The following is a 24,840-nucleotide window of genomic DNA, read 5'->3' as shown; positions in this document are numbered from 1 at the left end:
AGCTAAATAGATAATGATGGCAGTAGTAGTAGCAGCAGTAGTAAAGGGTTTTTATTATTTAATGTAATTTGATTTATTTTTATTTTGCTTGTATCATTATTGTTAGCCACCTTGAGAGTCCTTGTTAGCAGAAAGGTGGTATACACATTGTATACATACATACATACATATATGAAATGAAATGAAAACCATGTATTACTTTGTATCAGTATATTGCAGCAAAACTGACATGGGCTAGGATCAAAAGGACTGTCAATTTAGTTGTGTGAGCCTAACAAAGTTTTAGGTTTATTTCTTTGAAGAGCACCCACCCATTCCATTACCACATGATAGACGGAGGGGGGATTTCAAAGGCAGTTTGTGAAATGGAAATAGGAGGAGCAGCTGTTCAAATAAATACAAGTAAAACATTTCACTGGACTTCTACAAGAACATAGGAAGCCTCTTTTTACTGACTTAGACCATTGGTCCGTCAGTGTCAGTATTGGTTACACTGACTGGCAGTGGCTCTCCAACATTTCAGGCAGGAATCTTTCCCAACCCTTAGAGAAGATGGCAGGCATTGAGCCTGGGACCTCCTACATGCAAACAGCTGCTCCCCCACTGCCCTATGTCCCCATCCCCTTAGGGCAGGGCTAGGCAACCTTTTCTCTCCAGCTACTGCTGAACTATAATTCTCATCATCTCCAGCCACAATAAATTGGGATGACGGGAGTTGTAATTCAACAGCAGCTATAGAGAAAGGGATGCTTTCCCCTGCCCTAAGAGGAATATCTTACAGTAGACAGTGCTCACATGTAGTTACTCATCCAACTGCAAACCAAGGTGAATCCTGCTTAGCAAAGGGGGAAATTCATTCTTGCTACCACAAGACCATTCTCCACCCGTTGCATGAGCTAAGCAGCTTTTCTATCCTGACTATGGTGGTAAGGTGCCGTCATCCATGCTGTAATACTCCGGTAATCGTGGTAGATGTTGTTTTCCCAAAATAAGTGGGCACTAGTATACTGGAAGCTGAGATATATTTTGGAAACCATAATTGAAGGTAAAATAGCTTGTAACATTTTGTTTTCTCTTTATCGAGCCACTTGAAAACAGAACACCACCCATATATGAGTAGAATGGGATTAAAAATATTGTGCTGCTGCCAAGTGTGTGAAGTGTTCTTAGCTGCACAATGCTGATCTTTCTATTTCTTTTTATGAACTAGGAAATGATGACAACAGTTGCTCTCCAGTCTCCCGCTGTCCTGTGGAATGTACTTGTCTAGATACCGTTGTTCGTTGTAGCAACAAAGGTCTGAAGACATTGCCTAAAGGCATCCCCAAAGATGTAACTGAACTGTAAGTAGTACAAGATCTTCCTCTCATTAAATACCAGTAATAATATTTGTTTTAAGAATGGTGGGAGTACTTCTGACAGGTCCATAACATTACTCCAGAGCTAACGCTCATTTTGCTAAATATATTTGAAGGAAACCTTGTTTATAAAGGGGTGGTGCTTTCCTTTTGTATATGGCTTCTCTGGACTTATCCAAATGCTTGAAATAATCTACTCCTCCAGCAGTTACATCCCTGTACCCTAGAGTAGGGAATGAAGGAATAATGGAAAAACTCACACTTCATATTTGACTCTCCAAGGGAGTATGTAAACCAGAAAAAAAAAATTTCCACACCACATATGTTTATAACATTTCTTGAAAATGTCACTACCTCTCCCCACAACCACCAACCAAGTATACATCTTTCTAGATCAAGGGGTCCCAATCTTGGGTTCCCAGATATTGTTGGACAACAACTCTCCTCACCTAGGGATGATAGGGATGTGCATGGAACTGGCGGAGGCGGAGGGGTTAAGTTTAAGGCTGGGAGAAGGTGCACTCCCCCCCCCCATTTCCCCCACTGGTGCTCGCTAAAAAACCTGGTCTGGCGGGGCAGCAGTGTACCTCCCTGCCACCCCATCCTCTCCTCAGACCGGAAGTAAGCGAAAGTAGCCTGTGCACATGCGCACATCAGTGTGTGAGCGTCCGTGCCCCCAAAAGTGGCAAAGAAGACCAAACACTTAAATGGCCCAGACGTGGCCTAAAAGAAAAAGGAATGCAAGCTGGCCTCCGGTGGGGCACCACTTTGTGAGAGGTTTCAGCTACAGGCAGTACAGGCGTGGCTATCACTGACGACAGTCTCTGAGATTCCTGCCAAAACCATGGCCAGACGTGGCCTAAAAGAAAAAGGAATGCAAACTGGCCTCTGGCGGAGCTCCGCTTTGTGAGAGGCTTCAGCTACAGGCAGTACGGGCGCGGCTATCACTAACGTCAGTCTCTGAGATTCCCGCCAAAACCACAGCAGCAATTATGTCTCTCCTCAGCCCGTGCCTGTTTATAAGGCTTTGCCTTCGGCCTTGCCGCTCGCTGCTTCTGCACTCCTACAGGGGGTGCGCTCAGAAGCGCCTGAGACTATTACCAGCCCTAACAATGAGGCTTTGTCAGCCAGTGAGTTGCAGTGGTTGGGGGACTTTGTTAAAAAACAATGTTTGTAACAACTTCTGCTTATTTCCAGTCTGAGGAGAGCACGGGGGGCAGGGAGCTATGCTGCCACCCTGCCGGACCAGATTTTTTAGCAAGCACCAGCAAGGGAAACACAGTCAGGGGAATCAGTGTTATATGGTCCCTTCGGCTAAACCCAGAAACCAATCTGGCTGCCACATTCTGTACCAATTGTAGTTTCTGAACTACGTACAAAGGCAGCCTCATGTAGAGTGCACTACAGTAGTCAAGCCTCGAGGTTACCAGCATATATACCACCGTTTTAAGGTCATTTGTCTACAGAAATGGACAAATCTGGAGTATCGGCCGAAGCTGATAAAAAGCATTCTTGGCCACAGCCTCAACCTGAGAAACCAGGGAGAGTTTGGGATCCAGGAGCACTCCCAGACTACAAACCTGATCTTGTAGGACGAGTGTAACCACATGCAGAACAGGCAGATCTAAACCATGTTATGCCTCATCCAGCTCAATATAGCTTCCAGGCAGGCATTTAGGGGTGTCATGCCATTTCCTGATGAAGTTGGTATGGAGAAATAGATCTGGGTGTCATCAGCATATTGATAGCATCCCAGACCAAATTTCTTGATGATCTCTCCCAATGGTTTCATGCAGATGTTAAAAAGCATGGGAGGCAGTATGGAGCACCCACTTTAGCTTAAATTTAGATTTGTTTATAAATGTTTATGTTTTGGTGGTGTTTTCATGATAGTTATGAACCACTCTAGAAGTTAGGGTTGTGCAGCTCTGTTCGAAGGCCCAACTTTGAACCATGTCTGGTTCATTTCTAGATGAGGCTGGGCCGGCTCGGGCCCAGTTTGAAGCCGCTGCTGCTCAGTAAAAAGGGTTAAATGGGGTTACTTACAGCAGCCGTGTGTGGGGGATGGCAGCGGCGGCTTCCCCATTCCCCGCTGGCCTCTCTGTGAGCCTCAAAGGCCGGGCCTTTTTGGGGCCCATTTTGGGCCTCCACACATGTGTGGAGGCCATTTGTTTGACTTCGTGCACATACATGGGCCATTTGTGTGAGTCACACAAAAACAGTCCTTGTCCTTGAAATTGTGGGGAAGCCTGCTGGGGTCAGGGGGAGCCACTACCACAGCCACTGAGAGTAACCCTTTTTACTGCATAGTAGGGGCTTCGAACAGGGCCTGAGCCTGTTTGAATTCGAACCGAGCCAGGGGCCCAGTTCTGGGTTCAAACCAAACCAGGAAACCAGTATTTTGGGCACACCCCTAGTAGAAGTCCATCAAACTGAAAGGCAACAAATAAATATTCTAAATAAATAAATGGTTTTCAAGACCAGCTGCTTCACTATTGCAGCTTGTAAACATAGTCATGGATGTTGCTTTCTCACTGAACAAGTATTACTACACTCCATAAAGTGATATTGATATACAACCAATACCCTTCTGAGATAGGCCAGATGTGTTTGAATCAAGTAGAAAATCTTGGTTCATAATGGTGAAATTATTTCTGTTAACCAAGTGTGCAGGTGTGCATCTGGCTATTAAACTGGCTGTTGATCTCATCTATTCCCCAGCCATCATATTATCCTTATAAAGAAGAAAAACTGCATGCAACTGTAATTGTGAAACCAATATTTAAGAGCTAGTTAAGAGTATCTACATGGACCTTTTTATTGTTTTACTTCTGGATACTGTAGTCATGGAAGCAACTATTAATGATTTCAATTAAATAATATTGCATTCTATTTTCCTTTTGTAGTTACTTGGATGGAAACCAGTTTACCCTTGTCCCCAAAGAACTTTCAAACTACAAGCACTTAACTCTTATGTGAGTAACTTTCAGAGTATCTCTCTATGCTGTTATTTAAAAGCTGCTGTTCCATTAAATGAAATGGCTCCAAGAAAAACATAAAATGTAGTGGGCCTTTTTGCAAATATAACTGCAGTATGCATTTTAGAAATTGTATATTTTTAGTTCACTGATCACAACACAATTCATTAGAAAGTATGGAGACAGAAATCCCCATTATCCGCTCCAAAAGATGCAGAGTGCAAACTCCCACAAAACATACTCTGGAATATGCTGGCTGTACTTACTTGTTAAATAGATGGAGTACAGTATTAGACAGCATAAAGGCATTTAAATGATTTCAATTACAGAAAGAAATTGCCATAGTTTGGTAGGAACAAGGTTATACAGCAGTCGATAATGTTACATTGTGGAAGTAGGAGCAGCATTTATTTTCTTCAGAGGACCCCTTTCTAAAAAGTTTGCTAGTTTTCTTTTATTGAAAAGTAATTTCAGCTATAGCTGCAGTTTCCAAGTTAAGCTTCAGGAGAATTGCAAACTGGAGGAAAGTGTATTAGATTGCATCATGTATAAATACAATCAAAATGTTTTTACATTCTAAAAAAAAGTATGTTTTCCCCTTATGTACATCATATAAAGCAAGGTGATTCATTCTTTTAATTTAAACAACACTGCAATTAAGAAGAGTTGTATACAGGATCTGCTTTACTGCAAAAATATTTGTTTCACATCATTCAGAGAGTCTCTGGGCCAAATATGTATATTTGCATTAAAATAAACATAGGTCTTTGCGGGGAGGTGGTCTTTGAAAAGTAATGCTGAAAATAATCCTTATATAGTGATCTATATTATTAATTCTCCTGGGTGTGCCTTGGAATGTGCGTCCCAGCACCCAGCTGATTGGCTGGGCGGGGGAGGCGCCTGATTGGCTGAGGCGCACCCAGGAGGATTGGTTGCTGTGGCGGCAGCACCCAGCTGCGGAGGCCAGAGGCAGCGGCAGGCCCAGCCCGGCCGCAGAGGCAAGGTCCAGGAGGAGGGAAAGACGTGGGGGCAGAATTGGCGGTGGGGAGGAGAGGCGGCTGTGCCTGGCACAGGCCGGCCGTGGTTAGGAAGCGGAGACTGGGACAGAAGGCGGGGGGGAGGAAGAGGTAACCGCCGGCCCCAAGGAGTGCACAGATGCTCTGTGCAGGGTCAGCTAGTTAGCTTTATTTCACAAAGGCAAGTATAGTCGACAGTTATGTTTGTAGGGATTGGTGCACTTCATTTGAAGGATTATTTGCATTTCCTTCTTCCTTTTGCTGTAATGGTGTGTGGTGGGGATAATGGTGGTGTGAAGTATTATCAAGTTAAATGCTTGCTAGTTTGTACACTGCATGTAGCATTATATGTTGAATGACAATTTCAAAATGGCATTAAATACTACATCTACTAATAGGATTTGGTGTTTCAAGATCTGTGTTGTAATGTAACAGATTGAATTTCTGAATTTATTTTTTGTAGAGATTTAAGTAACAACAGAATCAGCACTCTTTCTAACCAGAGCTTCAGCAACATGACTCAGCTGCTTACATTGTAAGTGTATATGTGTAACAAAGAACATATAGGAAGAAAGTATTTGTCATCTTACTAGCTGATCTGGATTTTTGCTGCATGATAATGATGGAAGCAATCTGTGACCTGAAATGTTCGTAAAATATAGTTTGAAAATGGATTTTTGGTATGCTTTCAGAATTCTCAGTTACAATCGTCTCAGATGTATTCCAGCACGGACATTTGATGGCTTGAAGTCACTTAGGTTGCTGTAAGTAGTGTTGTTCTGTTGTTCACTTGCTTGTGTGATACCACTTGAGGGATTATGCTGGCCTTGGGCCAAAATAAACAAATACATACATACATACTTACACTTGAAGGATTAGGCCTGATTCATACCATTAGCTGAGCAGAGAGGTTACCTCTTCCTTGTGGCTTCATCCCAACTGCTCCAATGTTCCCATGCCAGTACCCCCGGAGACAGAGGAGGTGGGGCAGCTGCATCAGAACATTTCATATGATCCACATAATCACCTGCCAGTAATTTCACCGTTTCATAATTTACTGGAATAGTATGGGGAGCAACCACAAGGTCTGTGCCATTTTGTCAATGTATGACCTTGGGCTTGGTATTTTCTTATCAGAATAATTCCCCAAAGAGTCATTTGTTATGTTAATTTAGGTTGCATGGAATCATCCTAAAGCAAATCCAAATTTAATTATTGAACTGAAGTTATTAAGGAATAGTTCACAGCAGGGTGGATTTGATTTAAATCAAACTGATTTAAATCACGATTTAAATCACGATTTAAATCACTAGCAGGGTGGATAATAATAAAAAAATCCAATTTAAATCAAAAAAATCCAATTTAAATCAAAAAAATCGTATTTTTTTATTTAAATCAGATTTTTTTTATTTAAATCGGATTTTTTTGATTTTTATCCACCCTGCTAGTGATTTAAATTGTGATTTAAATCGTGATTTAAATCAGTTTGATTTAAATCAAATCCACCCTGGTTCACAGCAATATCTATATAGATATAGATATAGATATAGATATTATAAAACAACAGGTATAATCATAATGTGAAATTAACTTCTGAATATTGAGCTTTAATTCTAAGAGGTAGAACACTAGGATTGTGAATACCACCTATTTAAAGGGAAAGGTTTCGGTTCACTGTGTAGGTGTTCTTTCAACCATATCAAAAAATTAGTCAATGGAATAAATAGTTCACATGTGTACATTTAGATAAAATTTGTTGTACACAAATAATTACTAGTAGTGGCTGACATCCAGAATAATCCTCCACTGATGCTCCTGTGCCTCCCAAAACTATGTTCCTAAATGTACAGAATGCTGCTCTGCTTAATTTGATGTTGTCAGATAAAGAAGGATTTCCTCATCTGCTTTCATGAATACAAATGTTTCTCCTTTGCTTAGGTCCTTACATGGCAATGATATTTCTGTTGTTCCTGAAGGGGCTTTCAATGATCTTTCAGCATTATCACATCTGTGAGTATTTCATCCAGAAACCTGTATTTTGTTGAGGGGTGTGAGGAGAAACATTAAAATCTCACAAAGCAGGGTATGCTCTACTGGTAAAGAAGTTTAGCCCAAGACATTATCTGGAGACAGTAGGTTGAGTTCCAAGAGCAAATAAAGGTATATTCATAAACTAAAACATTGCATACTGAGAGAGAAACATCACAAACAGGACTAGCCTTCAACAACAAAGCAGTTCTGACTAGGGATGTGCGCACTGGCTCGAGGTCAAGCTGGTTCGACATCGAACTGGACCAGCTTGAGGGCTCACCCTCAAGGCTGGCTCAGAGCCGGTTCGTGGTTTTAAAGATTTTTTTTCCTTTTCTAAATTTAAGGCTAATTGCCTGGTCTGGGAATGCTGCCATGGCTGTGGGGGGCGGTATCTCCACATCACACCACCATCGCCCCATTCCCACCCCCCCAGCCTTTCCCTGCAATTCAAAGGGCCATTTTGGCCCATTTCCAGGTCATTCCAGCCCCTCCTCCAGTGATGGAGGCTATTTTGGAGGCTGCCTTGCATGCACCCTGGGCCCCAGGACATGCAAATGGCCAGGGTGCATGCATGGCAGCCTCCAAAATGGCTAGCACTACTGCAAAGAGTCAAAATTGCCCTTTTAAGTGTGGGGGAAGGCTGGTGGGGGGAGGGGAGATGGCCAAGACCCCACCGTGGTGACCCCGCCATGGCAACACCCCTGGACCCGGCCTTAAAAAAAATTAAACTTAGAACCCCCAAACTGGCTCTAATTCGAGCCAAGCCAGGGGTCTGTTTGGGGGGCACAAAACTGAACATGCCCAGTTTGGTTTGAGTCCAATTCGGACTCGAACCGAACCAGGCAAACCTGTTTTGTGCACACCCCTAGTCCTGACTCTGATCAAACAGACCTATTAACATGTCATCATGCACCTAGTGGCCAGAAGAGATGACTGCAGTGCTAAGAGCAATGCTTTAGAATTTTCACTTCTGACACTCCTTCTAATCACCCAAGCACCAATCAACAACTCCCATCATCTCTCACAATGCAAGAAAATGATTTCTTGGCAGTTGCTTTGCGAGCACATCTGCTATCATGTTTTCCGTTGGACAGTATTTCATCTCCACCGGACCCTTTTTGTGTACATCATGCACATAATTCTATTTTGTGTCAATATGCTTTGTTCTGGATTTTATTTTCTCCATTTTGAAAGCAAAATACAATTTTGATTGTCCTCAAACAATTCAGTTGGCTTTGGTTCATCAGCTCCAAAGTCTTGCAACAAATTGTGTATCCATGCCACCTCCTGGCAAGCCTGAGTGGTTGACGCATATTCTGCTTCCATAGAGGAAAGAGCAACAGTGTTTTGTTTTCAACTGAACCAACTAATTGCTCCACCTCCATAAATAACAGGTATCCACTTATGGAATTATGATCTGTTCTGCCTTTTTCCCAATCTGCATCCACATAACCACTAATCTAGGATTACTACTTGTTGGCAATCTCAGTTTAAAGGTACTGTAGTTAAAGATACATACCCAGTCTTTTAACTGCAATCCAACCATTTTTGGTGGGTGTACTCACTTTCCTGTTTAAAATTCCCACAGCTCCAGCAATGTCTGGTCTTGTTACTGTGGCAATTTATAGAAGTTATCCAATTGCTTTCCTATTTTGCCCATTGTCTGGAAGAGGCTCACTGTTTGCATCTTCCAGAATTTAGCTTCCATTGGAGTGCTGACTTCCTTGACATCTATAAGACCCAATACATTCTAAAAGATATTTTATATTTTATTTCTGATAAAGAAGATAACTCTCATCTTGTTCTTTTTCTATGTGTATTCCGAGATAATAGGAAATGTTCCTCAGATGCTTTACTTATATTTCTTGCTTTCCAATTTCATCACCATCTTTTGTTTTTTATAACGAACAATCAAACAATCAATTCATCAATGTATATTTAGTATATAAGTTTATCTATTGTTTCTAAACTTTGAATATAGACAAGAATCAACTTTTCCTTGAATAAACCCTTGTTTAACTAGCAACTGATTTAGCTTTGTATTCCAGGATCTTGCTGCTTTAGAACATGCATGCTCTTTTGGAGCTTACACACAAGTCCCTCTTTACCAGGTTCCTCAAACCCTCTCAGTTGTTCCATATAATGGCCTCCTTATAAATGTCCACCATGTAAATTTCCAGTTTTGACATCTAAATGGTCTGCATACATTTTCCTTGCTGCTGCCATGAAGGAAGGTGCTTCTGAGATCGGCAGCCTGAGGAGAGCCAGGCTGCCAATCACAGAACTTCCTTCCCTCACGGTTACAGTGGATCTGCCACTGTAACCATTGTAAACCACCCAGAGACATAAGTTTTAGGTGGTATAAAAATATGTTAAATAAATAAATAATGAATAAATAAACCGTGAGCAGCTGGAAAGAGGGGATGAGTGACAGCTCCAAGGTGGGACATCTTACCCACTTTCAGAGCTGTAACCATGAACGGGGCTAGTGTCTCTAAAGTCAATCCTCTTACAATGAGGTCTTCATGCAGTTGTATAACTAGAGGTTCTCCATTTTGAATAAAAGATCTGTATTCTCATTTCTACGGATTTTAAACAAATTAATGCAGCAGGCTTAGCTTTGAAATGTTTTCTGCTAAATTTTTATTTAATTTTAAGTCTGGGCATATGAAATGGTTATTCTCTTTTTGTTCTTCAGTGCCATTGGGGCAAATCCACTTCACTGTGACTGTAACATGCAGTGGCTGTCTGACTGGGTAAAGTCAGAATACAAAGAACCAGGCATAGCCCGATGTGCTGGTCCCGGAGAAATGGCTGACAAGCTACTTCTCACCACTCCATCAAAAAAATTCACTTGTCAAGGTATGAGGATAGTGGTTTTTTAATTTCCATGTTCAAGTACACTTTGAAATCTGACAATTCAGTAGTTAAACTGAATGGTAATTGCCTTGGCTATTGACTATTGAAGCTGTATGTTTCCCGTTGTATATAAGCAAGAAGTGGTAATGCATATTCTGATCCCATCTTATCCAAGATATTAACAGTATCCAGGTACCAATAATTGACGCAGCTCATCTTAAGATTTTTCAGTGATACACTATTCGTTAACTATTCAGCATTCTCCCTAAATTAATAAGGGCAGCGGTTCTCAAACTAGGGTCCCTGCATGTGGTTGGACTACAATTCCCATCACCCCCAGCCATGACAGCTGCTTGGATTTGTTGTCCAACCAGTGCCGGCTCAAGTAGTTGTGGCACCTTTGCCCAATTTTGCTCCGGCGCCGCCCCCAATCTCCCATGTTTAATACAGTTTCTATTTTAGTTAAAAACTACAAATTTCTGTGTCTTCATCTTTTACTTTATTCAGTACATTTTATTAAAACATTAAAATTATTTTAGTAACTAACTCACAAATAGGCAGTATATACATTAAACAAACAAACAAATAATAGATACAATTAAAATGAAACATTCCTCCAAATTTAGGAAAGGTCTGCCCCCAACTTTTATGAAACATGAAATGTTCTTCCAGATTCATTTTCCTTAAAGATGGACACTTCCAGATGTGAAGTCTGATTAAAATTCATTGGAAGGGCAAGAAAATTTTGAAATGTGAAGTGGGAGAGATCATCTTCCCATGCAAAATACTAAAATATATATATATAGGGTTCATGTTTTTCCCCATTACTAGATGAACCATGACAGTCCCAAGTTAGTTAGTTAGAATATTAGGTGAATATTCATTCGCTGAATCCCTCCTCCGCATGGCAAGCCAGGCAGGCCTGAGTCTTGAGGGTTGCCTGAAGTCTTGAAAGCCTCCTGCCACCAGTGCCAGCTTTGCATCTGCTGCGCCAGCACCTTCTGCCTTTGCTTGCTTGTTGCTGCTGCTGCTCCAGGCAAGAGGAATTAGCTGGTTTAGATGCAAACCAGGAATTAGCTGATTTAGATGAGACAGGTATCAATGTCTCTATTCGAGGAGGAGCCATTTGCATGATGATATACCCATCAGCACTGCTCCTCTCTGCTCTGCTCCTCCCACCATCACTGGCTTTGCTCCCAGACTGTTTTTGGTATTACAGACTGGAAAAGCAGGGAGGGATGGAATGAAACTGCAAGAAAATGTGCCACCCCAAGATGGCAACCCTGCCTTGAGATCTTGCCCTGCCCTCTCCATCAAATGTAGAATTGCTTACTCCATGGCATGCAGTCATGACACCGAAACTAAACCTTTACTGCCAAGCATAGCAATCTAGCCTCTCTCAATGTCAGCACACGGAGCAAAGGCACCCCTGATGATCTTGATCATTCTGATGAGCGGGCAGAAACCCTTGGAAGCAGGCAGTCCTTCAGGTATCCAGGTATGTTATGGAACTCATTGCCACAAGTTCTGGTGATGGCCACAGGGCTTTAAATGATGGCTGCAGATGGTTGCAGTGGTAAACAAGGTGAAGGCCATCTTGGGCCTCATTAACAGAACCGTACTAGACAAGTCACAAGGAATTAGCATTCCACTCTATTCCTCACTGGTCAAATCTTACCCAGAGTACTGTGTCTAGTTCTGGGTGCTGTACTTTAAAAACTAGAACATGTTCAGGAGAGGGCAAACAAGCCCTATGAAGGGTTGAGGGGACTGGGTATGTTTAGCCTCGAGAAGAGAAAACTCAAGAGGAACATGTCTGCACTCTTCACATCCCCTAAAAGCTATCACATAGACAAAGGCAAAGTATGGTTGCTCTCTGCTGCCCCAGGGAACCAGACATGATCTTATGGGCTGAAGTTACAGGAGGGCAGATTTTGGATCAACATTAGGAGAAGCTTCTTAATGGTCAGAGCAGTCCAGCAATGGAATCAATTAACTGGGGAAAGGGTGGGTTCTCCCTGGCTGGAGGTCCTCAGGCAGAGGCTGGTCAGCCCCTTCTGGGATTGCTCTGCTCTGGATTTCCTGCACTAAGCATGGGTTGATCTCAGGAATTCTCAACGTTGGGTCCCCAGAAGTTATTGGACTTCAACTCCCATAATCCAAAACCAAAGGCCACTGGGGCTGGGGATTATGGGAGTTGAAGTCCAATAACATCTGGGGACCCAATGTTGAGAATCCCTGATCTAGATAGCCTCTACAGATCCCTCCAACATCAGGAAGGGTTTCAATATTTGCTTGCAATACTGGAATATTAAACTGGGCTATGCCATATCTCTCCAGATGTATTCCTTTATAACTGGGTTTCTCAACGTGTGGGTCCCCAGATGTTATTGAACTTCAACTCCCATAATCCCCAGCCCCAGTGGCCTTTGGTTGGGAATTATGGGAATTGAAGTCTAATTACATCTGGGGACCCACACGTTGATAATCCCTGCTTTATAACAGCTGTAGCTGAAAAATTGCAGATCAGTGTTCTTTTTAAGGCGTGTGGGTATACTCGTGTTCACATGCTTTTTAATGTCGTCCTCAGTTAATTTTAGATACTGCTCAGGTTTAATCAAAAAGGTCCTACTCTGAATGCATGTGCACACATACTGCCTTGATACAGCTGCCCAGAACAAAACCCATTCTGCAAAGAGATGAAAAAATTAGAGGCAACACTGATGCAGATACAGTTGTCCCTCACCAACTTCAAGGGTTCTGTTCTGGGAAACCCTCACTGTTGGCGACTTCGCAGTTGGGAAGTAATAGGTAATCATTGCAAACAGGGGGTTAGGGAATTGCAGTAAAAAAATAAATAAACCCAAGTTAAAAACCAGGAAAAAATCCCACCTGACTTCCGAAATTTGCCCCCTGGCCCCTAGAAATTGCCTTTGAATAGCTGAAAATCACCCCCTGACACCCAGAAATGACCCCCTGACCCATTAAATTTCCCCCAAAAATGTTCTTTTAATTTTTAAAAAACCTCACTAAACCACTGGTACACAGGTCGCAGTTGGCAAGGGAGGTCACAATTTCCCAGTTGCGGATACTCACATCCGTTATTGGGAAACCACGATTGATGAGGAACAATTGTATATTTTTCTTGCCTAGAAACGCTGTAGATAATATTTTGTAATATACCCTCAAGTATCTTGTCATTTCGAGATAATTTCTCAATCCATAAATAGCACGCCACTATATCAAGAACAGTTGCATTTAGACAAAAAATTAATTTGCTTTAATTAATCTTTTTCATTCCAATTTCCATCCCTTGTTTTACAAGATTGTAAACCATTGGCAAGTATGGTTTTTTGAGATGCAGTGCTGAATAGGCATTCCCCCTGCCCGCCAGCCCGTCCATTCATTCTCTCTCTCTCTCTCTCTCTCTCTCTCTCTCTCTCTCTCTCTCTCTCTCTCATATCAGCTGCAGCTAGATGGTCAGCAAAGAGCAAAGCAGCTGCTGAACTATGCTCCATTAAACTAAGAACCTCTTATGTCTTTTTTTTTTTTTTGTCACATTCACAAGGTTAGGGCCAGCACCCCACCCCCCGGGTGTGAGTCAGGCGTGGCCATCTCTCTCACCTCACTTGTTTGGTCAAGGGGAATAATAAACAACTTCAGTTTTTTAAAAAAAGTTTGAAAGGCTTTGCACTTTCTCTCCTCCACTCCTTCTCCCCACTTAACTTTTACTAAAGTAAAACATTCAAATTAGGCCAGCAGTCCAAGTCATCAGTGTTGGTAATCTCCACTCATTCTGGCCTTCTCTCTGCTACTCCTTCAGGCCTTCTCCTTTGTGCTGACCTTACACAACACTAACAATAGCAATAGCAATAGCAATAGCACTTACATTTATATACCGCTCTATAGTCAGAGCTCTCTAAGCGGTTTACAATGATTTAGCATATTGCCCCCAACATTCTGGGTACTCATTTTACCGACCTCGGAAGGATGGAAGGCTGAGTCAACCTTGAGCCCCTCTCAGGATCGAACTTGTAACCTTCTGGTTACAGGGCGGCAGGTTTACCACTGCGCCACCATGGGCTCTGGTGCGTATAGCAGTGATGTCACTCGCACTGCGCAGGTGTGCCGCTGCCTGCTTGGGCCAGGCGGTAGAGCATTTTGGGCTGCTATGCTGCCGCCTCTCACTCACCCCCACCAAACCTGACCCAGTGGGTGGCGGTGGCAGCAGGTAGCAGTGGGCTGGGCTGGCTTGGCTCTCAGCCCCTGGCTGGTGGCAAGAGGTGGCAAGCAACCTAGGGTCTCGGGAACATGATGGCAGGTCCCCAGAGTGAGTGCACCCCTGACCGGAGACATTTTGGTCGCTGGCTTAAGCTGGTCCTGAGTCCAACAACATCTCAGGATCCAAGTTTGAGAACCCATAAATTTTGGACAGTACACATATTATACAAAGGAAAAGCATGGATGTCACAAAGAGTTGTTTGAGAACTCATGTGTAACCTAAGTACTCAACTTAATTGACTACAGCTGTTTGTTAAGTGTACACTCTTTGGAAAACTTGGGTTACGTCTCTGGGTGTCAAGCCTTATTCAGATCTGCTTCAGCTTTGGACGTACAGCCTTTATGAGATTTGTGGATGCACAGCCTATATAGCCTCTGTGAAAGCACACTGGGAAGTCCCTCCCCCATGCTGATCTTCTCATCAGCTCTACCCCCACACTGTAACCAAGTGCAACATTTATCTGAGATACACACATGTAGAATAGTCTTGTGTACATGCCACCTTGATGGAAAGGCAGGGTATACATCCATTAAATACGCTCAGAATTAAAAATGAGGGACATTATTAGCAAGGATGGCACTATACAACTGTGTATAAAGAATAAAATAACCATTCAACTTTTAAAAAGTTTACTAAATTCCCTTCTGAATCATAAAACTCTACATAAATTATTTACTAGAACTATTGTGAGTAGAGAGCATATTCCCATGTATATATTCTTCCCAATATATTTGCCCCATTCCCATACTCAATATTCCTTTTTGGGTGCAGATCTAACAGGCTTTCAATTTTTTTTTTACTTTTGACATTTCATAATCCACACCCTACTTCTAGAGATTCCAGGGCCTTGTGGTTTTCTTATACCAGGTAAGATTGTACAGTGCCCTTAACTGGATTGCTGTTTAAGACAAGACCGTCTGACCTTCCCTACATGTTTCTCAAGCAAACCTTTTCCTAAGACATGCATGTCGTGTTGGTCTTTCCCCTCTTTGCTTGGATGATTTTTATAGGCAATTTTGTTACTATGTACTATAGCATACACACACCCTGGCATCCTAGGTAGCTTTTTTTTTTTAAGTGACTATTAATTATTCTACCAAATAATTGTCATCACCTGTTGTTGTTCAGTAACCTCAGTGATTTTGATGCCTGTTTTTCCTCATTCCTGTCATGTACTTTTTATATTTGCAGACTTAAGTGTTCATGTTGATATGCCTTCTGATGCCTTGACTACTTTCTTTCTTAATTTTTTCTTTGCTTGCTGGCTTCCTCCACCACCCTCATATTGACTATGATTATAATCTCGATCCTGTTCTTTCTAAGCATTCTTCCCTTTTGAGTCTCTTCCCTCTCTTGAATATATTGCTATTTACCCAGTCCAAAAACAGGGTAAACTCCTTTCCACCATATTAGTAACTTAATAGGCATTTCATATGGACTGAATGGCATTATCTCTTTGCTTTGTTGAGGGAGAAGAAACACACAATTTGGGCCCCTTAGCATATGGATGCCTGCATATGGCCATCCACAAAACATGGTACTGTATATTATAAGCATGTTGGAGCTCTCTTCCACAGAAACAGAATAATTTGACCAGATAAACAACGGAAGGCTTGCTGTTTATACTATAACCCAATTTCCATGACATTTAATATATCAATAATTACCTGATGCTGTCTTCCCACTCCCATTTTCCTGCCATCATTGACTCTATCAATCCCATATTTAAAGTTGCTATTATCTGCTCTTTAGCTTGCCCCTCAAACTCATATGTTTCATCTTCTCCCATTTTACTCTGCATTTGTGAAGGATGATTAAGAATCACTTGGTCTTCCTATGCTGTATCACTCCTCTTTCAGATATATTCTCCCTCTGTCCAGTCCTTCGCTTTACTTTCATTTTGTTTGAATTTTCAGCCATCCTTGTCTTCCTGCCTTTCACTCTTACTTTACTACCTTCTCTTTGTTCTTCTATTACAAAGAGTAATAGGTGGTGTCTAACTTAAAAAGTTAGGTGGTGTCTAACTTTTTCACCACCTCCAATCCCTCAACTAATTCCTTTGTTACTTCCTATGATGATTTTAATCAGACTTCAGGACCTGAAATTTCTGAGAAAGAGCCCCTTTTGAGATCATCAGGGCAGGCACACTTTAACCCCCTCTTTTCCAGAACAAATAGATTCCACTTGAACTAGCACTAACCCTATATTGACTCTTCATTTCTCCCCACGTGCTTTATCTTAAAACTACTGAAATGTCTCTTTAATATCTCTTGCCTTCACTTTCTTCTCCAATGTTTTTTCCAGACTTCTTTCAAATAGTATTTAGCCTTTCAGCCTTTACCCTTTAGGGGCCATCTTAATTCTTTTCCAGTTCCTTGTCTTTGATAACACTGACCATTCTCACCTCTTAACACTCTTTCCTTAAGGCTTGCATGACACAGCCTTTTTCCTGCTCATCTCCAATCTCTCTTTTGGTGGCATGTCTTTTTCACACATTTTGCTTTTTGTGTGAGTCTTGCTCAGTTTGCTGTCCTTTGCTCCCCACTGTTCCCACTGCATATTCTATAGAAGTGTGTCAGATGCCTGTAATGGAGGATTTCTAAGTCAGCCTTTCTGTCCCAGATTTTTCAATATCTGTCCTATCCCACACCTCCAAGTGCTTTCCTTACATTTCCTCCTGGAACTTTCTCTGCAGTCTAAAACTGAATTTATTTGCACTCAGCTCTTTCTTTTTGCCCTCCAAGCATGTTTGGAGTCATCTTCAACTCTTATGTTGCCTCTTCCCTTCACACAAAGCTATTGACTGATACTGCTTTTGTTCAGTTTTGCTGCATCTACTACCCCAAACTCTTCGTTGCTTCTCTAGACAATAACTAAGTTAATGCAATTGCGCCTTTGCTGACTTTTCCACACTTCTTCAATACAGTTTTGCTCTCATCAGCCCTTTCCTGAAGTAGGGGTGTGTGTGGAACTGGTTTCCATGGTTTGTTTCAAATTCAAACTGACCACCTGATATGGTCCGTTCATGGAACCAACTCAAACTGATTCAAATTGGTTTGCCCATAGGAAATTATGGGAAATGTGAACCACCCCATTATTCCCCGTAGGTAGGTCCTAGGGACACCAAAGTGGGTTGAGTAGTAAGGCATGATGGGTGCCACGTACCACCCAACCTGCAAAACAATTGTGGAATCAGGTGATTTGAAAAGAATTTTTAAATTTTTCTTGTGTCAGTAGGTCAACCCTAACCCTACTTTTCCTAGATCAGTAAGCCACCCACCATGCCCTAGGCACCCAACCTGTTTTGGTGTCACTAGGACCTACCCGTGGGGAATAATGGGGTGGTTCAGGTTCCCCATTATCCCCTATGGACGAAACAGGGCACTTACTGCCACACAAGTTTTTAAACAGTGCAAAAAGGGAATTGTATCAATCTGTCCTTCCCAACACAGATTCACCGAACACCACATGGTGCATTTCAAACACAATTAAAAAAAAAGAATCACTGACCCAGAATCTACTGCCAGCCACAGTGACAGGTGCCTGCACTGCATCATTGATACAAGTTGCTCTCACACACACTGACACATAATTATGACTCCATTACAACAGCAGCACACACCCTTAGCAAGCATATCTGTGTGCTTAGTGGATTTGATAGAGGGGTGCTTTTTGCATAGTCCCACACATGGCTTACTGACAACAGCAATGTTGCTGCTGGGAGGGGGGAGTGCACACTAGAAGTAGGCACTCCAGCACCCTTCTCCTGATTCAGACTCCTCTTCTTAGCCAGGCTAACCTCTTCAACAAGGAGGTCCCTCCACCAGGGCAGCTCATCACGAGTGATAGGCAGGACAAAACATGCTCTGCTGATTGACCCAAGATACTGCTGAGCCGCTCCACTACTCACCTACCAGATCACGTGCTTCCCCAGTGGTCAGCAAGGTCTGGAGGTCACCCATCATCTTCTCCAGAAGAGTGGCGGGCAAAGCCTGGCTCAGCATTGCTGTCTCAGCACACAAGTGGTTCTTGGCAACAAAGAATGGCTCAAGTGCCAAGACTACCTTGGAAATGAGTTTCCAGTCCATGCTGTACAGGTCATACACTCTTAAGCCACACCACTTTGCCAGGTCGTGGATGGTCAGCTCTTGCTCCTGCTGTGGAGGTGGTGTTCCACTGGGTCGGAATATCTTTCAGGATTAGGTGTTTAGGTAGGTGGCTCATGCTGCCGATCCCTGAGCATTGACCTAGCCTTTTCACTCTGGTGGAAGTGGGCTGCTATTTTGCTGCACTTCGCCATAAGAACATCTGTGGCAACAGCAGGGCATTCAGGACAGAGGCTTTGTCATTGACTGCCTTGTCATTGACTGCCATTCTCTTTATTTAGCAGGGGGGGATCAACTGGCCCTATCCATCCTAGCACAGCATCCCTCCAGTAGCTTTTGCTGGTGTCTATCTTACATTTCTTTTTTAGTGAGCCCTTTGGGATCAGAGAGCCATTTTATTTACTTACTTACTTACTTACTTACTTACTTACTTACTTACTTATAGCTATGTAACTGCTTTGGGAACTTTTTGTTGAAAAGTGTTATATAAATATCCATTGTCATCCTTAAGGCCAAGCACATCCATCATGGCCAGGTGCAGAGTGTGTACCATACAACACATGAAGACAAACTGCAGCCGATGGCCTGCCCTCAACATGTTTTCACCATTGTCAGTGACCAGGAGCCCTCAGCAAAGGTTTGGCTGCCCAGACAGCCATTCCTCCACCTGGCATTTGATGACCACCAATAGCTCATCTGCTGTGTGTTCAGTATCCATTGCCTCCACATGCAGCACAGCCCACCTGTGCATTGTTGCAGGTGGAGCTAATCAGTCAATTCGATCACGACTGTCCAACTTTCCAGAGGGCCAATCCAGTTCACAATCCAACTGGACAATCTTGGCCTGGTTCGTGGAGAACCATTTTGTTTCGAACTGTGCACACCTCTATCCTGAAGTCCTTGGACAGATTCTGTGTTACTTTCTACATCAGCTCCGAAGTCTTAATCTTGAAAGCCGCTCTTGTGTAGTGACGATAATGTCTGATTATAACATGCTGAGCTCTTTGAATGAAATGTGGGATGAAAATTCAGTCCATGAATAATATAATCTCTGCACACTCTGTTCCTAATATATTTCTCTTCTGCTTTCTCCCCTTATTTCCCTTCCCATTTCTGTAAGTTCTATCCCCCTGCCACTTTGTCCCATGCCTCTCTTCATGTTTTAAATCCTTTCCTCCAAGCAGTTTAGAGGGACAACCTATTTTTACAATACTTTTCTTGGCAACCATAGATTCACATGTTATGTATATTCTACTACAAGTGGAACCTAGTCCATTTCTGTCCTTCCACTCCTTTATGAAATACATTTATGAAACATTTCTCTTTTGTGTCATCTATGTTTTTAAGACTGAAAGATCACAGAGCACAGGCTGTCTTCTCTGCACTCTGTTCCATCACCTAGTACACCGCCAGTTCTGAATTAATGCCTAATATTTATAGGGATGGTAAAAAGGTGCTTTTCTTGATCAATGACATTTTGTTTAAAAAGTAAATGTACTTTGTCCATGATCCAAAAGGCACAATGTCTGTTCTTCACAAGCAGATGCACAGTGACTTATGGGTGAGCTTGCACTTTATTCCGCATAGCAAACTTGCATAGTGATGAGCCCATATTTGCATATTTTTAAAAAATGTGGGGAAATTATTACAGCTATAGTTTAGTTATAAGGCACCAGTCATTATTGTTGTTTATTTGGTAATCATTTTTATGTTTTCTTGATTAACTTCTTAATTTCTAACATATTTATTACGTATCTGAAGGCAAAAAAACAAACCCTTAAGGTCGTAATTTCATCATTCTATTTGTTTCAGACTGGCCTGGTTTGTTGATTTTTCCATCCAGCAGAGCATTTCAATTAGTTTTAGACTTCTGTTTCAAATATTGTAGCAATGCACAACATTTGCAAATGTCAATGACATACTTTAAAAAAAAAAAAACACCACTATTTAACTGTAAACTATTGTTTAAGTTCTAAGTGGACTCACTCACACACACACACACACACACCCCTATTGTTTTTTAAAGTACTTGCACCAATGTTTAAATATGTGCTGTTTTGAGACATAGAACTGCTTTGTCTAGCAATAGCCACTCTCCCTAGATGTGGCTTAGAGCAGGGATTCTCAACGTTTGGTCCCCAGATGTTATTGGACTTCAATTCCCATAATCCCCAGCCCCAACGGCCTTCGGTTGGGGATTATGGAAGTTGAAGTATATCTGGGGACCCAACGTTGAGAATCCCTAGCTTAGAGGAATCATGCAAAATTGTTGCATGACACTGGACTAGGCAGAAAGGAGTGAATGTAGAATGTGACATCCTTTCACCAGTGTTGATAGCCATGAATTTAGCACTATCCCAGTATTTATAATAAATTGTTATAACAGGAATGCAACTGGCAGACTAGCATGACAGGTCAGATTTGCTGTATTTGACAAGCAGATACTTGCTTGTTTTGGTGACATCTGTGTCAGACATGTCCTCTGCTATCCCAACTATCTATAGCTGTAGGATCAATGCACCTGCTATATCCTGTGTTGATTCTTGAGAACTTAGATTTTGGCATCTTTATCTTCCATTACAATTAGCAACTTCTTGTGGAATCCTAAAATGCTGTTTAAGAAACAAAACAAAAATGGGTTGGTTAGGCCAGGGGGAAAAAGCAGCTGTTTGATATAGCAGCTTTAAATCTTCTTGACTATAGGATACTTACACCAACTATGAAATGATTATGAGTCACTAGAATACTCTGAGGCTCAAACTACACGTGACAGCTGCAGACACATTTATTTATACCAGGGTTGTCCCAATCACACATAAAGCAGCGATGGTAGAGAGAGAAGCAAAAAGATCATATTGGTGCTAAATCTTTCCAACAGCCTCTGCTAACTCAGCTTGGCTCCAATAAGTCCAGCTCATTGATTGAAAATCATCTTGGGAGGGAGAGGTCTTAGGGAGGTAAGCAGTGGGCAGGGAGGCTTAAGATCCACCCACATGCCCCTTTATTCTCAAAATACATGACTGGATCAGACTACAGTTTAAACCGTATCTCTGCCATCACATGTAGTTTGACCTGACTACTTTTATAAGAGAGAAAAACTGAGTAGAAAGAAAAAAAGTAGTGATTATGTGGTGAGCAGGTGGCTAAGATATCTTTAGATATTTAGGTATTTTATAGAATACTAGTAAGTGAGGCCTGCAACTGACGGGGCAAAGTCAAATTTTGCATAGATTACTCTTATAGAAAAGTTTGAGAAATTCAATATATGTAATAGAATTTTTTATGAATGTTTTTGCAAAAGGGAAGTAAAAGAACAGTTTGAAATTTGTAGGATATGGACTTCAAACATTTTTCATTTTTTGTATAATTATCATATATGGTAAATATGAATCATACTAAATTTGAATCTGAGAAAGATTTTATCTTGGGCATTATGTCATTCTGGAATTATTGATCTGATTATTAAGTGTTAAAAATCTGTTGAGAACAATAGCTATTAAAACATTATGATTATATTCAAATTTTCTTCTAAATATTTTTAATCATTTAAACATTTTCCCCAGCATATTCTGATGTAAAAGTAATACATTCCACTAATTTCAGTGACAGAATTATTCATGCAAAATTGGTATCTGTAGGTCATAAGGAAATATGACTTTATTTGTACAAACCGAGATTTGTGCACAGGTTCAGCGTCGAACCGGTTCAGCACCATGGTGAGTGGTGAGCATGATCTTTAAAGTGCTGTCCCTAAGAACGCACGCATGACACTGGCACGCACATGGCATCCATGCATGCATGGATGCCATTTGTGTGGTCAGCAACACCATACTGATGCTATTTGCATGTTGCTGACCACACCATTTGTATGGTCAGCAACACCATGTTAACCATGCAAATGGTATTTCCACATGTGCGGATGCCATGCGTGTGCCAGCACCATGAAGGGTTCTTGGGGGCAGCGTCGTTGCAGCAGGAAGCTGCATGCAACGGTGGAGAACAGGTAAGGGCCTGCTCTCCTCTTTTTTAAAGATCCTGCTCACCGTTCCCCTCCTTGCAGCGCTGAACCTGTGCACAAACCTTGGTTCATGCACATCTCTACTGGCTGTGCTAGTATTGTCTCAGGATCTTGAACTTAGGCAAAGAATATTGATTCAGTCTAAGTAAGAAGATGTGTGGTACAAATAACATTAGGCTTGTGTTTGTGACATGAATTTGTATTTCTTTTAAGGTCCAGTGGATTTCAGTATCCTTGCCAAATGTAGTCCCTGCTTATCAAATCCATGCAAAAATGATGGAACTTGTAATAATGACCCTGTGGATTTCTATAGATGCACCTGTCCCTATGGTTTCAAGGTATGGAGAACATATGAAGCTTCTTACATGGAGTCAGTCCATTTGTCCAGTGAGCCCACTACTGTCTTCTCTGGTAGTAGCACTCCAAAATGTCGGGCACAGCAACAGATTGTGAGAAGCTCCAAAAGGAACCTCCAAACTAGGGGAATGGGTGACAAAATGGCAAATGCGCTTCAGTGTTGGCAAGTGTAAAGTGATGCACATTGGGACGGAAACCCCCAACTTCAAGTATACCTTGCTTGATGGGATCTGAGCTGCCGGTGACTGATCAAGAAAGGGATCATTGGGTCATGGTGGACAGCTCGTTGGAAGTGTCAACTCAATGTGCAGCAGCTGTGAAAAAGGCCAATTCCATGCTAGGGATCATTAGGAAGGGGATTGAAAATAAAACGGCTAATATTATAATGCCCTTATACAAAACTATGGTGCGGCCACACCTGGAGTACTTTGTACAATTCTGGTCACCACATCTAAAAAAGACATTGTAGAACTGGAGAAAGATTCAGAAGAGGGCAACCAAGATGATCAGAGGCCTCGAGCACCTTTCTTAGGAGGCAAGGCTACAACACCCGGGGCTGTTTAGAAAAAAGACGACTACGGGGAGACATGATAGAGGTCTATAAAATCATGCATGGAGTGGAGAAAGTGGATAGAGAGAAACTCTTCTCCCTCTCACATAACAGTAGAACCAGAGGTCATCCCATGAAATTGATAGCCAGGAAATTTAGGACCAGCAAATGGAAGTATTTTTTCACACAACACATAATCAACTTGTGGAATTCTCTGCCACAAGATGTGGTGACAACCAACAACTTGGATGGCTTTAAGAGGGGCTTGGATAACTTCATTGAGGAGAGGTCTATCAATGGCTACTAGTTGGAGGGCTGTAGGCCACCTCTAGTCTCAAAGGCAGAATGCCTCTGAGTACCAGTTGAAGGGCAGTAACAGCAGGAGGGAGGGCATGCCCTCAACTCCTGCTGTTGGCTTCCAGTGGCATCTGGTGGGCCACTGTGTGAAGCAGGATGCTGGACTAGATGGGCCTTGGGCCTGATCCAGCAGGGCTGTTCTTATGTTCTTATCTTTCCCACCCTGTTACCTGAGATCCTTTGAGCTGGAAATGCCAAGCATTGAATTTGGGGTGTTTTGCATGCAAAGCATATGCTATGCCATTAGGGTTGCGCATTTTGTATTTTTTTCTGTTTCAATTTGTACCATATCCAAATCAACCCCATTTTGTATTTTTTCCAAAATTAAGCCTTCTGAATCACCCCAGTTTTGTATTGTATCCGAATTGTGTGGGGATTACAGTGCCCAATGAGTGGAACCTACCACAAAAATTTCAAAGGAATTGGGCAAACTGCTGATTTTTGGTGAATTTTTGAAGTTTGCGCGTCTTTCAGTTTTTCCCCATAGGGTATGATGGAGGTTTCAGGAAAAGTATAGCTTCATGCGGGTGGGGGGAAGGGGTGGCCCAGAGTGGAGTGTGGTTGGTGGTAGTGCCCAGTTGGTACAAGGAAGCTACCACAATTTTTTCAGAGGAATTTGGCAAAGGGCTGATTTTTTAAAGAATTAATGAAATTACGCATCTTTCAGATTTTCCTCGTAGGGTATAATGGAGGTTTCTGCAGTCCCATAACTCCACTTGAGGGGTACCGGGGTGGCCCAGAGCAAGTGGCGGTGTAGTGCACATAGGGTGCCAACCACCCACATGGGTTGCCAACCCATGAAGTACAGGGTTTTGTTGTTCTAGAGGTGTTCTGAGAGTAGATTCTCTAGTAGCACATGAGAGTGGATTCATAGTTTCTCATAAAATCTCATTTGCTACCAGAGAATCTAAACTCAACACCTCAGCAA

The 24,840-nt window shown here is 42.1% G+C and overlaps 1 protein-coding gene across 8 annotated transcripts in view; it reads left to right on the top strand.

Moving 5' to 3' along the window:
• The window catches only part of SLIT2 (slit guidance ligand 2), a 426,589-nt gene that overhangs the window by 347,811 nt on the left and 53,938 nt on the right, over positions 1–24,840 (top strand). For all 8 annotated transcript variants that reach the window (XM_053253821.1, XM_053253820.1, XM_053253817.1 and 5 more), the window contains 7 exons: positions 1,211–1,343; positions 4,265–4,333; positions 5,816–5,887; positions 6,045–6,116; positions 7,291–7,362; positions 10,082–10,245; positions 22,862–22,986. In XM_053253821.1, coding sequence (XP_053109796.1) covers positions 1,211–1,343; positions 4,265–4,333; positions 5,816–5,887; positions 6,045–6,116; positions 7,291–7,362; positions 10,082–10,245; positions 22,862–22,986 — 707 coding nt within the window. The remainder of the gene's footprint in view (positions 1–1,210; positions 1,344–4,264; positions 4,334–5,815; positions 5,888–6,044; positions 6,117–7,290; positions 7,363–10,081; positions 10,246–22,861; positions 22,987–24,840) is intronic.

This window comes from Hemicordylus capensis, chromosome 5, assembly GCF_027244095.1.
Source record: "Hemicordylus capensis ecotype Gifberg chromosome 5, rHemCap1.1.pri, whole genome shotgun sequence".
NCBI lineage: Eukaryota > Metazoa > Chordata > Lepidosauria > Squamata > Cordylidae > Hemicordylus > Hemicordylus capensis.
The sequence above is the reverse complement of the archived record's forward strand: the minus strand, read 5'-3'. Positions and strand labels throughout refer to the sequence as shown.